Below are 17,594 nucleotides of genomic sequence, written 5' to 3'. Positions count from 1 at the left end.
GATGAACTGCTTTGTTCAAAAGTTGTATCACCAGAATCTGTTTCTTTCTCTTCCTTACTTTCATCAGACTCTAGGCTCTCTTCATGTAAAGTCACATGTTCTGGAGGCTTTGGTATGGGCAATTCTTTGCAGTGTGGAACTGGTCTCACTGCAGATTGAGAGTTAGGGTACACCACTGTATGTTTTGATTTTGGCGTTCCTTTAATGTTTGTTAAGCAGAAATAACAGTCAGAAGAGTGATCTTTGGGTTCCCTCCAAATCATAGGGATAGCAAATGGCATGTAGTGCACATGCCTTTTTACATGCAGTGAGAAGCCTAATATGTGAAGCAGATATGTGGGGCCCAGGTCCTTGTATGGTCCCTGATTTTATACCCAAAATAAATTTCATAACTTTTTTACTAATTGTTGTAAAAGTTTCGTCTTTGGGACTTGAGCATCGCTTTACCATATATATATATATATATAACAAAAATTGTTAGGATGATTTAAACAAACTCTAGGCATTTTGTAACTAACGACTAATTAAAAGAAATAAAGTTATAAATATGTAATACACAATAATTCAACTACACAAAGCACTCACAATGATGTGTTTACTGGTTCACTACTATCTCATAACTGGCATTGTTCTGATGAATGTGTGCTACAGTAAATCACGTTTGTACATGTCCACACACGTCTAAACCTGCACAACAGTAGCAATGCCACCCTTTGAGTTGGCTCGTTTGGTTCCATAATATTTACAATGCTCTAGAAGCTTTTACTTGACAATGGACAAATGGATGAAAAAACTTTTTAAAATATTTAAAAAAATTAAAATAATAAAAAAAAACTGTGGGTGATAGAGAAATTCCGAATACATATTTGAAAACAGGATAAAAAAACTGTATTAAGAACATCTATTGGTACTTGTGACACAAAAATCATGCTGACCAGTGTAATAATTATTAACTTCCGTAAAAAATTTTGAATTAAAATGAAAAGTACATAAAATTTTATTTAACTAATATCTTCTGATTTTTTCTTTTTTTTGTTGTTATTATTGGATTATTATTTATTGTAAATTTTTTTTTTACATTCAGGAGTTAATAATTACACTGATAAGAAAAAAACAAATTTTTTAAATGTTTTTCTGTGATACCAATTCTTAAATTGGTGTTTTGCATACGTTACAGATCTGTAAATACAATTTTTCTATCACCCTAAGTTTTAAATAAATTACTCTAAAAAAAAAAAATTAAGGGAAAATATAGTTAACTGCATAGCCATAAGTGTGTTAGAATGATTTAACTGATGCTTTACTTTTATAAATAGCCTCAGGCACATCCTGAATTAATGTCCGACAGTAATCGGCTAGCATGTTAGTATTCCAGTGACTATGATATGATTTAATTTGTCTAGTATTGCTTATTCATAGCTTACAAATTATGTTAGCAAAGTTACACAATAAGAAATGAGCTAACAAAATATAATATAGGAGATTAAAATACTAACTATATGTTGAAAAATGAAAAAAAAATCCTTTAATTAAAATTTAAAATTTTTTCAAAAATGGTGGATGATAGAAAGATTCTGAGTTCATACTTGTTTTCAGTATCAAAAAACAGATTAAATTATGTATCACTTGTTAGGAAACAAAAATTATGTTTATCAATGTTATTAATAAATCAATATACCATATTTATTCGAGTACCCCCTGCACTTTTTTCTTGGAAGTGGAGAGAAAAAATAAGGCTGCAGGGCTTACTTGAAACATAGCCTTTAGCCAGGATAATTTATGTAAAGTGAACGTTTTCTTAGAAGTACCTAAATTCAATCACATAAATATAGTTTTACATTAGGTGTTCGTTTATCAATACTGGAATGCCGCTTAAAGAGAATACATCCTTAATTATTAACATCCTGTTCATATTATCGATAGGAATGAAGTTACGGTATTATTATAAAACTGATTCATTCTATATTAAGCTGCATCCGGTTCTAATGACACTACAGTTACAGTATCAGTTACCCATCGTCTTGTCTATTCGCCATAGTCATTGTACTGTTTGTATATGTGAACGGTTATGTGCATTTTATCTGTTTAGTTTATATTGTAAAGTTTAATACAGTGATTTATTTTAATAATGGCATTAAAATGAGTACAAAAGGGCAGCGTCTACGATCTTTTACAGTAAATGAAAAACTGCTCGTTATAGAAGAGGCTGAAAAAATTGGAAATCGGGTGGCAGGAAGAAAATTTGACGTAGATGAAAGCTGCATTCGAGACTGGCGTAAAAAGAAACAACTTCTGGTGAAAGGCACTGGTAATAAAAGGGCTTTTCGTGGCTTAAAACCAAAATACACAGACAGAAAAAAAATTGTATGTTATGGAAAAAAGGAAATGCAGTTAGCTGTCACGACAGCAATGTGTCAATCATATGCTCGTGAAATCATTGAATAAAGTTGATTTCAAAGCAAGCAGTGGATGGATAACACAATTTTTTGCACGAAATGATTTGTCAATAAGACGAAAGACGACCACTCCTCAACGACTTCCAGATGCGTATGAACAAAAAATATTACATTTTCACAAATATATAATAAATCTTAGAAAATATAAAGGCTATTTGCATTCTCAAATAGGAAACGCTGATCAAACCCTGGTATATTTTGAAATACCATTTGACAAAACCGTAAACAAAAAAGGTGAAAAAAGTATTATGATTCGCACTGGTGGTAATGAAAAACAAAGGTGTAGTGTTATGCTTTGCATTACTTCTGATGGATCAAAATTACCTCTGTACATTGTTTTTAAAAGAAAAACTCTTCCTACTGTACAGGAAAATGGAGTTATTATCAGAGCACAGAAATCAGGTTGGATGGACGAAACCTTAATTTTAGACTGGATCAGGTATGTATGGTAAAAGCGCGATCAGGAGATTTGCTTAATAAAAAAATACCGGTATGCTAGTAATGGATAGTTATCGGAGGCATACGACTGATAAAGTGAAAGGCATTTTAAAAAAGGGTATGACACACCAAGTAATAATTCCAGACAGATTGACATCTCAATTGCAACCACTAGATGTCTGCATTAATAAACCTTTCAAATCTGCATTAAAACAACTGTACAGTAAATGGATGGCTGATGAAAATTTCTTTCTCGTGCCTACAGTTAGAATCAAACACCCAGATTTCAATCGGATTTGTGTTTGGATAAAAGATGCTTGGGAAGGTATTTCCACGGAATTAGTAAGGAAACGTTTTAAAAAATGCATAATATCTAATGAACTTGATGGTAGTGAAGACGATCACCTTTGGCAGAGCAATGTGGAGACTACCGATAACTCTTCTACAGATACTGACAGTGATTAATTAAAAATAAAATCCCATATTAAAAAGTATATTGAAATGATCCTTTTCAGCATGATACTTTCTTTTCGTTTTACTGGCCTCTGATTCTGAACTTAACTAGTACTTACGGTAATTAATTATTAATGTAATATTAATATTGTAATTTAAATGAAGGAATTAAATGCTTTACTTTCTGATTATTTTCAAATTTACATATTTTTTTATCATATCTGTTGCACTTTAAAATACCGGTATAAAATCATTTTTTTTTTTTAGATTTTTTGTCCGGAAAATCAAGGTGCGGGACCTATTCAGTGGGGGGAGGGGGTACTCGAATAAATACAGTATTTAAATTTTTAAAAAAAAGTTAAAAAAATACGTATATGAAATCGGATTTGTACAGTCTTCTTGTAAGACCCAAATATTTCATTAATTAAAATTTTATTTGGCTATAACTCCGGAACCAATGAAAATAAGTACCACTTATGAAAGATCATTGAAATCCCTCAATGAGGGATTACTGCAGTTAAGAAAAAGTCCAAAATCCAAATTTTTTTGGATTTTGGGCTTTTTGTTCAAGTTGATTGCAATCGAAAGGGGAGGTGCACAACTAGATGTTACAACAGTCCTAAATCCAAAATTTCAACATTCTATGACTAATTTTTGTTCAGTTATGCAAGATACATCCGTACATATATACATCATGCCAAAACTAGTCAAAATGGATTCAGGGATGGTCAAAATGAATATTTCCGTTGAAATCTGAAAACTGAAATTTTTCATATTACAATACTTCCTTTACTTTGTACAAGTAAAAAGGATAATACAAGTGATTTAATTAAAAAACAAAAATCACCAAACCAAGAAGCAGATATTAAATAATTAAAATGCCCCTAAAGCAAATAAATTTGTTTAGTTACATAATTATATTTAGTTATTTAGTTTTCTTCCTGGGGAATTGTATGTCCCAGAAATAAAAATAAATATTCTAACTAAAAACTGTTAAGGAATTAAATAAATGTTCTAACTGTGCTAAGTTTTACATTGGGTAAAAGAAATGCAATTTCAAACAGATTAAATAAACAAAATTCAAATAAGGTACAAAACAGCAAAATGCAACATAATTAAAGCACTTCAAAGTAATATTCAGAACTCTGCATCTGCCAACTGCTTCAGAGATGCAGATTATAAAAACAGTAACAATAATAATATAGACATTCTACATAAGCAATAAAAAGGAACACACCTAACAGCATAAATTATATAAACAAAACCAAATAATATTAGTATAATGAAACCGCAATGTAGTCCTAATCTAATAATTTTTTATCATATATACTTTCTCTTGAACTGAAAAAAACCACCAGTGGTAATTAAAACCAAAGAATAGTGCATTACTGGGAAAGATTGCTATGTAGAATTAAAAACATTTTGATCAGAGAACATTTGTTTCATTTAATCTTTATTGCTTCATTAAAATAAATATTTTTTTTTTTTAATTTTCAATGACAATTCCATGAAAACAAAATCAGATGTATCATTAAAACAATACAAATATAGCATTACACAAATTTTTGCTTGTTTTTATATCGCTATTTAGATATACAAATGTTTTAAATTTACGCAATCAAATAATAATAATCAACTAATGAACAAACATTGTAAAAAATGATAACAAACCAACAAACTAATGACAAACAACAAGTATCAACAATGCCATCACGAAGACCTTGAAATGCTTAACAGTATCATGCAAATTATAATTACAGATGGAAATGCAAATCAGCATAATGTGCTGTCATTTGTAACATAAGTATAAAAAAAGAAAGTCAAATTTAAAAAAGGCACGACAAACTGATAATATAAAAGTGTGAAAAAAATATCTTGCTGAATAAATTACTGTTTAGTAATTTCCCACAAAAAATTAAATTTCTTTTCGTACATATTTAAGCAGCATCTAATAATATGGAAATTAACCACAAATAAAAGAATGTATTAAAACTTTCCAAGTAATCTAAATTATGGCATTCTATTGGAACCACGTTATTAAATATGGCATTGATTATTGGCTTTTTGCCCATGATTTTACTTCTTCACTGAATTGTAACAGACTTTATAGAACCATCAAGTTATGGAATGTATTTGTTTATAGGAATTTATTGTTATTATAGCACCAGCTAATTCAATGATAAATTTCACTCAATAAACTTTATAAAATAATACCTCTACAGTTAGTAATATTACCTTAACAACCAAATATACATAGTATAGATCACTAATATTTACAACAATAAAATACTGTGAATTGTATTTATAGATAATGTAAGTAGTTATGTTCATTTAATTAAACATACTTATCATTTAACATTAATATAACATACAGAAACTTTGGATTTATACGTATGGAATTTACATTATTTATTTCTGTGTACTTTCTGAGCACACATGCATACATACACACACTCAGACAGACAAAAAAAAGAGAGAGAGAGAATGTTTGAAGAATTCTGTTTTTCATTTCTTAAGAATTTTTGTAATAAGTGTAAATTCTACAGTTACATACTTCAGCATGGGTTTTATTTTAATATGACACTAATTTATCTATTCAGATTCATATTATCTTTTATAAGCATGACAGATACACATTCAAAATACAGTCTGCTGTTAGATTTTGATGGAAGAAGAACAATTTTTTTTCTATAATCGCACTAAAATTATTTATTTTGAATTTAAGTGAACAATTACAATGAAGGAAATTCCACTTTTTAAGATATGTAGTGTGGTAAATAAAACAATTTTATATGCTAGAAACATAACACACATAATCAATAAATATAGTTAGTTGTATCTAGCAGTTCATGGTGTAGAATAATTGCATAATAGTTTATACGCATATATAGGGTGGTGGATTGTTTAATTTCAAATAGATTAATAACTGGAGAAATTGGTTTTTACTTGCACAGTTTCAAGTAAACAAAATATAGCAGTTATAATCCGAACAAAAATATATAGTAATGTGCAAATTAATCCAAACACAGATGTTATTTAATAAAAGATAACTTTAGATAAAAAAAAAATCATACCTGTACAATTTGTGAATATTTAGTAATAATTAATACATCCTTTATTCTTAATCACTTCACATATATGATTACATTTCTTTGATTTCTTCACCATGAAACCATACCGATATTACTGATTTTATGAAGTTAATTTTTGTGGTACAATTCATTTTAAGCTGTTTTTTTACTATTACCCAAAAATTTTCAATTGGGTTTAAGTCTGGAGAGATACCTGCACAAGTTACCTGGGGAGTCCTTTAATGTTTCGTTCTTTGAAAATATTTTTCATGTTTTTGGCAGTATTCTATGGTGTCAAACATTGTTAGAACACTGTTGCTTTGTAGAAATTTATTTTGAAGTTCAGAACTCTTTCCTACAGAATCTTGAAAAATCAATCACTTTTCAAGATATCATCTATTGGAACTACTAATGAACAAGAACCCTCAAATGTTAAACAACCGTAAAGATTTTTTTTTTGCGAATGTTTAACTGATTGTTGGCTATGAGCCAGTGATTTATTATCACCTGATGCTTTTGTAACACATGGAATCCTTCATCCCTGAACATAAAAATGTAACTTGTTGGAAAAAATAACACTTTTCCAGTCTTCTTTGGGCCATTAAACATGTGCTTTGGCTCATAAGAGCCTTTTTTTGCACATTAAAAAAAAGCTGCTTAATAGCTTGCTGACAAGCTTTCTGTCCAGCTGCAAGAAATCGGCATCTAACAGTTGTCATGTGATCCTGAGTTGCAGTAATTTTTCTTTTATGGCCACATTTTACTTTGCTTGAAAGTGAAAAAGAAGTAATTTCCTTAAATTGTTTTAAAATAGTATTCACTATCTCTAATCTAACACCACACTCAAAAGATATTTGTCATTGTGCCATAATGGTATGCTCAGAAAGAGAAACAATTTTTAAACGCTTCATGGAGTTATGTCCACTATAATATAGTCAAGACATACAGAACAAAAAAATAGGAAAATATGATATTGTAATAAAAAATGAAATAAACTTTAGCAAAGCACTATTTGTAACATGGGAATTGCTAAACAAACAAAGAACAATAACCTCATTTACAAAGACAACTGAAAAAAATGGGTAGTCAAGCAGTGTGGCCACATCATACAATACAAATACACAAAAATTCCCTGTGTTCGGATTAATTTGCACACTACTGTATATCACAAACAAGACCATATAAAAAGAAAGAATAGTAACATAATAAAATTATCACAATATCCTAGGTCAACCAAGACTGTGCAGCTGAAATTAATAAAGCCATTCTTCTATTTTTTTATTGCTTTATCTTTTTTAATTTAAGTTAATCAACCACAATTTCTTTTTATAAGAATTGTTTATTGCATTTTGATCGGATTGTAAGGAAACTACTACTTTTAATAATTTTAGAATGCTAATCAATCATTGTAAATGGAATGCATCTTTCATTCTAATTTTTAAACACTGGTACATGATTATTTTAATCATTGATAGTTTAAAGTTTGAAATAATAACTGTTTGACAATGCAGAAAAGTGAATAGCATCGAAAGTCTATAAGAAGAAAATCAGAGTAATAAGGCACCTTTTATCTGATGTTTCACATTATAATATTTTTTTGTCATCAGTAATTTAAAGGTAACAATTTTTTAAGGATATGAAAAATTATATTTTATCCCGTTCATCAGTAAAAGATAAATAAAATGAAGTAGAAAAGGACAATTAAAAACTAAATGAGCATTTTCAATGTATGACAGTGAATCCAACAATGACTTCTACCAACAACTGATGGAATCATCAGCAAATTTTTCAATTTTAGCCTTTATTTATAATTTTATTTTTAACCCAATAGTAACAGCAGAAGAACTGTTTCTAAGGATGAACTATATTTTTATTTTTAGAAAATTTCCATTAAAGTGCTCATTAAAAATTCAGGGAACTATCCTTACAACTCTTAAATTGGAATTCAAATTATGATTGGAATTATAATTATAAAGCAATTACATAAGCTTATTTTTAAGCACTGAGGAAATAATTATCTGAAATGTATTAAATTCACACAATCAGTCAAAATTATTGCAATTAATCCATCCTCAATGAATCTGACTGATTATTTAATGATCATTAAATTATTTTTTTTACTGTCAGTAAATAACAGCTAATCTCTACATCCTTGTGTCAATAAGTTATGAAATTATTTTTTTAAGTATTAATGACAATTCTAAATTAAAAATGCTTCTTATCTAAATCAAATGAGGGTAATGAATTGAAAATAACTGACAGAGATTTAAATTAAAAAATACATTTTCAGAACTTACTTCTTTTCATTTCGTAGCTAATAAACAAAAGACTGCTTCTTAATGTAATATTTAAGGTTCATTTTATACATCTTCTTTATTGTTTTATACGGTAGGTGATTTACAGTTTCATATAACTCATAAGAAATATATCATACCAGTTGGTAATGTTACAGCTGGCAGTTGCCAGCCGAATGATAACTGCAACCATTAATATTTAACTTAGGTAGTCCTCAGAAAGCAGTTAATCATTAGATTTAAGCAATATATATATCACTGTTTTTTTTGTCTTGTGTCATTTGATTGGTTTGATGCAGCTCTCCAAGATTCCCTTCCAAGTTCCAGTCATTTCATTTCAGTATACCTCCTACATCCTACACCCATAACAATTTTTTTACATATTTCAAATGTTGTCTGCTTGCATAACTTTTTCCTTCTACCTGTCCCTCCAATATGAAAGCAACTATTCCATGATGCCTTAATATGTGTGGCCTATATAAGTCTGTCTCTTCTTTTAATTAAATTTTCCCAAATGCTTCTTTCTTCATCAATTTGCTGCAATACCTCTTCATTTGTCACTTTATCCACTCATTTATCTGATTTTTAACATTCTCTTATGGCACCACATTTCAAAAGCTTCTAGTCTTTTCTTCTCAGGTACTCCAAACATCCAAGTTTCACTTCCATATAAAGCTACGCTCCAAAGATATATTTTCAAAAATGTTTTCCTGATGTTTAAATTAATTTTTGATGTAAACAAATTATATTTCTGACAGAAGGCTCGTTTTGCCTGTGCTATTCGGCATTTTATATCGCACCTGCTTTGTCCATCTTTAGTAATTCTACATCCCAAATAACAAAATTCTTCTTCTACCTCCGTAATCTTTTCTCTTCCTATTTTTATATTCAGTGGTCCATCTACATTATTTCTACTACGTTTCATTACTTTCGTTTTGTTCTTGTTTATTTTCATGCGGTAGTTCTTATGTAGGACTTCATTCATGCTGTTCATTGTTTCTTCTATATCTTTTTTACTCTTGGCTAGAATTACTATATCATCAGCAAATCGTAGAATCTTTATCTTTCACCTTGTACCGTTACTCCAGATCTAAACTGTTCTTTAACATCGTTAACTGTCTAGTTCTATGTAAAGATTAAAAAGTAACGGGGATAGGGAACATCCTTGTCAGACTCCCTTTTTTATTACGGCTCTTTCTTATGTTCTTCCACAGTTACTGTTGCTGTTTGGTTCCAGTAAATGTTAGCAACTGTTCTTCTAACTCTGTACTTGAATTCTAATTTTATTAAAATGCTGAACATTTTATTCCAATCTACATTATCGAATGCTTTTCTAGGTCTATAAATGCGAAGTATATTGGTTTGTTTTCCTTTAATCTTCCTCCTACAATTAATCTGAGTGCTAAAATTGCTTCCCTTGTCCCTTTACTTTTCCTGAAACCAAATTGGTCTTCTCCTAACACTTCTTCCAGTCTCCTCTCAATTTTTCTGTACAGAATTATAGTTGTGATTTTTTATAATTGTTATAAAAACAAACAATTAAACGTTTTAGGAAGCTTAACTCATATTTTAATAACAATTTCTAAATTTTATGTAAAGAATTTATAATTCAACATTTTTCTGTTGTATAAAGTAATTCATTTTTAAAATAAGAAAGCTTGATAAAAATTTAATTTTTTTTCACCCTAATCATCACCCTAATTTTTTTTTTTTTTTAATGAATTTGATCAACTTACTCTCTCTGTAACTTTAACTTCTTCATTCAAAATAAAAAATAATTCATTTGCAAAATAATAAAGCTTGGTAAAATGCGCAATATTCTCATTCCATCAAACTTTATAAATATGTTTAATGAATTTTACCAATTTGCTGAAATTCAGTTAAAATTATTAACTTGCAGCTGTGCTTCACAATTAAGCCAAAGGTTTGGTAATGACTTATGGTATATTTTTTTTTTTTAGAAAATATTGGTAAAATATGTTAGCCCATTAATAAATACCTATTAGGGTCAATTCATTCCAAGTGGTCCAGGTCCAAAATCCATCCCAAATCAAAGGGTGTAAAAATTACACCCTTTTAAAAGTTGATGCAGTATGGATTGACTCAATATTTTTTTTTTTTAATTTTGTCATCTGTCATATCTCTGTTGGTGGACCAGATAAAAATGTGAATTACAGACATAAAAAGTCTCTATGGTATCAAACTTCAGTAAAAATTTCAACTTAAACTCAAGATTAAAACTTAAAATTTCCAGATTAAACTCAAAGTAAGTATAAAAAAAATTGGGAATTTGAACAAAAAATGCTCGATTTCCACATCTGGGATAAGTGAGCATAAAAATAATAATAATTAAATTATATAAACATATATCAAACTAGATAACTATTTTGATAAATATATAGGATATGTATTAAATTATGTGCGGTAATATGTATGGTTCTAATATTATATAATGTTAAATTTAAAGCCCATAATGAAATACACAATCTTCAAAAACTGAATTAAAACAGCAATCAGGTAAATGTAATAAATTGTTTTCTTGAACTAGCTTTAGCACTGAATTAAGAATTTATAAACTGACAATTATATAAGATTTTCTCACTGTTAATTAGTTTTTTCTTTAATGTTGATTTAACAACTGAAATCTCTTCACAAAGAAATTTTGGGTATGATATTAAAAGTGTGCCCAGACACTTGGTGGCGAATTCCAAAGGAGTCAGCTTTTTAATATATTTTTGATTGGCACCCAAAATTGATCCTTTTTACTTTTTTGAAATGACGTTCTTGCTCCTGGTGGATGATAAAATGCAACATGCACATCTTTGTTTCAATCATTTATCTTGTTCACTTCCATGATCCACCACTGGCCATCCTAAATAATGCAATTGTGTCTTTATTTTGAGTGTCAATGACATTACTTTTGCAACTTTAAGTTCATATCAGATGGTGATGATAATGTGTACTGACATTTCAGCAAACTTTCTGATTGTGGTGTAAAACAATGTAATGATTAGTGTCTTTATTTTCTGACAATTGTTGTACCTTTCCTCTAAGGTCCTTCTGAGATGGTCAAGCAACCAATTTCTTTTTTACAGGACCACTTGGAATGGATTGACTCAATATCCATGTTCACAGCAGGCAATTTTCAAAGCACCAAGTTTGTGACAAAATAAAAACAGGATTATTATATTAATGTGTAATAACAGAATACAAGTAGAAGTATTTTATTTAAGTAAAATAAACAATATTTTCTTACCTTTGGTTAAATATATCTCCTAATACAATAAGATTAGTTTCATATTTCAAAATAAAATGCAACTTTCATCATCAGCTGGAAAAAGTGTAACTTGTTTATAAAATACTGTAAAGTAATATATTTCCTATGAAAAAATAGCTTTACAGAATATTAGTTATTAAAATAAATTGCATAATCATGAGTTGGGTCTACCCAATTTGGGTAAAGTTTCATATTATAATGTACATTTATTTCCCTTTTTCTCTACACTTAAAATAAATTCATCAAGCAATGACTGACATTAATCATGGTAATAAACGATACAAAGATCAATTCTTTCTAATTTGTCCAAAAACATATTAAAATTATTAAAAATGTATTAGTGATCAATGATTCATCTACTAGATCTTTAAAAAATATCATAAATAGAAATACAAAAATAAACAACAGAGAAAATATTTACATATGGAAACACACAATTTTCTGACTTGTAATAAGCAGATTTAATTAAGTCTTTAAGAATACTTACATGAGCACTATTGTTATGAATCAATGGAGTTGGTTCAAATATACACACTTGATTTTCATATGCGGCAGCAATCTTACCAGTATCAGTTGAACAATCAACACAGCTTATACGAACATAGTTATGAATTGCACCTGGTATTATTTGAACACGCTCAAAAGTACTAGCCAATATCACTATGTTACAACCAGCTGCATAAGCCTGAAAACCAAAGGAAAAATATTAATAAAAATTGATCATATTATGCACATATTGATCATATTATATTTTGTAATTAAAATGGTATAAATATATTGTGTTCTAATCTCTTCATAATAAATGCTAAACCATAAACCAGCAACTATCAACCTTCTCAAATTTATTAGAACCCTAATTATGAATATAAACTGGTGTTACAAATAAACAAAGAAAACAGAAGGTTAAAATTTAAATATCTATCATAAATGATAATTAGCAATACAATAAAAAATTCTAGAAAAAATAAGAAGGCATACTACATTATCAAATTGTGATTTTGTGAATCTTAAAAGTATATTATAAAAAGTTAAAACATGGAAGTGCTAACATTTTTATAAGAAATTAACTCATCCATGCTTGGAGAAGACAGAAAAAGTCCATCAAAATTCCTTATAGTTGTTAAGTTAAAAAGCAATAAGAATTTATTTAATTTTTTTCTTAGGTGGTAAAGTTATGTCTGCCAATCAGTTGCAGTCTACATCGTTTAGGGCAAATGTAAAACTTCATATTGTCATTTTACTATTAGTTGAGCCAATGATATGACATGATTTATTTTTGGGGTTATGAGTAGCCATATCATCTTGTTCAGAACCTGCAGTCAATGGTAATCTTTAAGAATATATGAACAGTTTTTCATTTACAAGTCATAACGAAAATTTTACAGATTCTGAGTGACACTGGTGAAATCCCATTTATTGTAATTTGAATATAAATCTCATTATTAGGTATCATTTAGGTGTGAATTTCTGGATGAAACATTTTGGGTTCACGTTAAATGAAACAAACTGTCTAAATGATTGGGTAAATATTACACCAGATGAAAATGTGTGTTTATTTCACGCTGATTATTGTAATGCCACAGTACCTGTACAATAGATTACTACTGGTTAACTAGAAGAATTGTCCATTGTCCAACATATTGGACAAAAAATGTGCCATATTTGGAATAAATATTTATATAACAAATGACGCAAAACTGGATAATGTCAAAATTAAAAAATTTATGTCATTAAAGCGGATCAAGTAAAGCCTATCAGAAATTTTGAAGTTAGTGAAACAGTGGTTTTTCATGTAATTAAAGATCTACATGAGGGCAGAATTTTCTACTTGAATTGGTACTCTTCCACAAACTTATTTTTAGGACTATTGAACCAGGGGCACCTATGCAGTGGATATAGTTAAAACAATTCCGAGTAAATTGGTGTAAAGAAAGATTAGTAAATTTTAAAAAGGAGAATTTACTATTTCTTTTTCTCAAATCTGTTCTGCCTAAAATGATCATACAGAAAAAATGTTGTGAACCTGATTTCTTTGGATAAAAAGCCAAGTTCCTGTGTGTCAGATATTCTTCAAAGAGAACACAGGAAAAATCCAGTCTAAAACTACAAATTGTAAATGAGTACAATCTATATGTGGGATGGGTAAACAGGATCCAAGTATTTGTGCTTTCAGTGCCGTGTATCATTATAAAAAAGGATATAAAAAGTTGTTTTTTTTACTTATTTGAATGTGGCCAGTGTGATTAATAAAAACTTCATAAAAGAAAAACAAAACATACAAACTAAAGCAAAACAGTGGAATTATTTTACAAAAAAAATCCACCAACTGTTGTAGTCCTTCCAGAAAATATAGTTTGTAGTGCTCATAAAAAGAGAACAGAAACTATAACAGTGCAAAAAGTGTCAAGTACCTTTACACTTAGAAGAGTGCTACACACTGACAATCTCTTAGAAGAGAGTAATATAGTACAATTATCAATGTTAATTAAAATTAGGACTCATTATAAAATCAGGAAAGAAAAATTACATGATGTTATGGTTAAATAAAACAGATACTGTATGTTGTCAATGAACCGCATGTAGTGTGTAAAAAAAACTCAGTTCCCCAATGACAGATATCAAGGAAATATTCAACCAGGAATGAGTTAAACCATCAATGAATAAAGGCAGGCTTCAAAAACATACTCTGTTGCCATATAGTATTTATGGGAACTGATTCATCCATTTCTTCTAAGGAGAACTCAGTCAGTGTCTTCCACTTACCTTACAATTCAATAAAACGTTAAATGCTGTACCAAGATTCCACCCTATCATGATTTTTTCACTTTTTCTTTAATTTTGTAAATATTTAATAAATGTCACAAAACTATGAAAGAATCATAATTCTAAAATAATTAAATGAAAAGATTTTTATATGTAATTTCCTGGCATCTGTTCACACTAAAAATATTATTCCCAATAAAAACTGAACTCTGACAGCCACTGCTGTTTAGCAGAAGAAGCACATAAACAAAAATTATCTTCAGATTTTACAACAGGGGCCAGAAAAGGTAAGTGATTCTGAAATCCTAAATTTTTTTCTGAACTCTGTAAAATCAAAGTTATTTGGTGTTCCAGAAGATTAATATTCTTCTCGCAAATGTATTTTTATTTTTAAAATTAAGTAGGCATATACTAGTGTGATAAAAAAGCTGACAATACAGGGACTTCTTGCGGTCGGTCACACACACACACAACACCTTAATTAAAAATATTTATCATTTTATTTAAACATAATATTCTTTTGTTTATTTAATTCAATAACTCTAACTAAAGCGCGTGTGCGTACCGTATTTCATTTGTGCGGATGTGGTGGTAGTACTAGCGCCTACTATGAATACTTTTTTACACTTAAATATTATTCATTTATTTAAATTTACCACTCACCTGTTATGTTACAACATAACAGCTGTACAACAGTGCTACACTACTGCTCCTTGAGATGAGAGGACTAATAACGCACTGTACCCACTAGTTTATTTAGAGCATTTTTTGGGGTGGGGATGCTATTTAGCAGAAATTTTTTCTTTAGAAAATATTATTTTTCAATTGTAAAAAATTGTGCCTAACAAATCTAAGACCTTAATTAGATTAAATCTCGAGATGCTGAGGGTGACCATGTTCTACAGCCTCATCCCCTTGACTTTTAAGCTGAAAATTTAATGGCATCAATGCCCCATGTGTAGAAGTAATCTGTTTTATATTAATTATAAATAGATCTTAATAATTCACTAGCCTCTTCTAACTGTCTTTAAAATGTAAATATCGTTTGATAAAAACTGCATTCCAATCTGTTTTGAAATTACAGGAGATCAGACAGAAAAAAATTACAATTAAAAAGTCAAAAGATAACAAATCTATAAAAATAGTCACATAAATAAGTACAAATACTAATTTAAGCAATTAAAAACAAATACTATATTCGATTATTACAACAAGCATATATATAAAAAATAAAATAAGAAACAGAGAAAGCTTAAACATATTACTTGCAACAAGTGATCAAACAGATGAAAAACCTCATTACTGGCAAAAGATGGAAAATTTTAATTTAGCAAGGATCTCTAGATTTTCTCAGATAAATCAGAGAAATTTTAATCAGATTAATTACATAGAGTGAAACAACAAATTTAAATTAACAAACAGATTGGCAAAAGGAAACAGTTATATACAAAGTAAAGTAGTTTTTATCATTTGTATATAATCATCTTTTTTAATTAAAAAAAGATGCCGGAAAACTTTGAAGGAGGGGCCTACTACAAATACAGATGAAGGTAAATGAGCCATGAGAACTGTTGATACTGGCATCAAAGGCAACACATCCACAATGAACAATAACAAATCCAGTGCACAGACATTGTCATTTTTAATAACTGTGCCAATATTGTATCACACAAATCATGTAAGTATCTCCTTAAAAACATTTGCACACTTTTGGACAAATACACAGACTTACCTCAGTGAGCAAAAATATTTTACCTTCTACTTCAGTAAAAATTACCCTACACAAAGTTTGCAGGATCATCTCAGGCACTATTGAAGTAATTTGAAAAACTATTTCCAATTAACACAGGCTTATACAGTAACTATTTAACACCATATCTCCCTTCTTGATTTCATCCCATTAACCCTTTTTGACAATATAATAAATAATACATGTCTGCTTATATACTTTAAAATAAAAGTTAATGAAGTATAACACTAAAACTTTGAGGCCAATTCCATAAGTACGATACAATTAAAAAAAAGATTTTTTTAATTTAATGTTAATATGAAAACTGATTCCCTCCCGGTATTATCTCATAGCCAGTTTAAAGATTCTACCATCTTTGAAATTATTCTTTTACTACAAATTTTTAATTATTCTAAAGTATAAATTTCTGCCTGTATATCCTTCTGCTAGCCATTTTTACATTTTGGAGAATAAATAGTAGTCTGAAGGAGCTAAATCTGGTGAATAGGGGGCATGTGAAACGAATTTAAACCTAACTCTACCAATTTTGCAGCCACAACTGCAGAGTGAACAGGTGCATTATCAAAGATGGAAAAGGACTTTATGTAGGCCAACCATGGACGTTTTTCTTGCAACTTGATTTTCAAATGGTCCAATAATAATGCATAATATTTGCTAGTAATTGTTGAACCTTTTACTAAATAGTCAATGATATTTATACCATATGAATCCCAATAGACAGTTGCCAAAAAAATGGTCTTCGCTTTCTTTGGTGCAGACTCCCTGCTGGCAATCCATTATTTGGATAGTTCTTTGGTCTGAAGGCATGCAGTGATGTATCCATATTTCATTTAAAAAGATGAAATGACACTTAAAACCTGTGGATTTCGCTGAAACAGTTGCAAACCACTCACGGAATACCTCAACACAATTTGAGGTATTTTGCTGTTAAAATGGATAACAAACACAAAGAAATTTACTGAGCAGGTTAAAACTTTATGTGCTTTCTTCCAAAAGATGCTAGTAACTGAAAATCCCCTTGATATGCACTGTTGGTGCCAAGTGTTGGGCTTTGTACAGACTTTTCAAATCATCCTAATATACACAAAACAC

General features: G+C 29.3%; 1 protein-coding gene across 5 annotated transcripts in view; it reads right to left on the bottom strand.

The window, feature by feature from the left end:
- Positions 1-17,594, bottom strand: part of Rbcn-3A (rabconnectin-3 alpha) — a 518,724-nt gene that overhangs the window by 488,054 nt on the left and 13,076 nt on the right. For all 5 annotated transcript variants that reach the window (XM_075371055.1, XM_075371080.1, XM_075371085.1 and 2 more), the window contains exon 2: positions 12,477-12,674. In XM_075371055.1, coding sequence (XP_075227170.1) covers positions 12,477-12,674 — 198 coding nt within the window. The remainder of the gene's footprint in view (positions 1-12,476; positions 12,675-17,594) is intronic.

The sequence above is a fragment of the Lycorma delicatula genome, chromosome 1 (genome assembly GCF_047948215.1).
Source record: "Lycorma delicatula isolate Av1 chromosome 1, ASM4794821v1, whole genome shotgun sequence".
NCBI lineage: Eukaryota > Metazoa > Arthropoda > Insecta > Hemiptera > Fulgoridae > Lycorma > Lycorma delicatula.
Note: the sequence above shows the minus strand (reverse complement) of the source record. Positions and strands in the feature narration are given on the sequence as shown.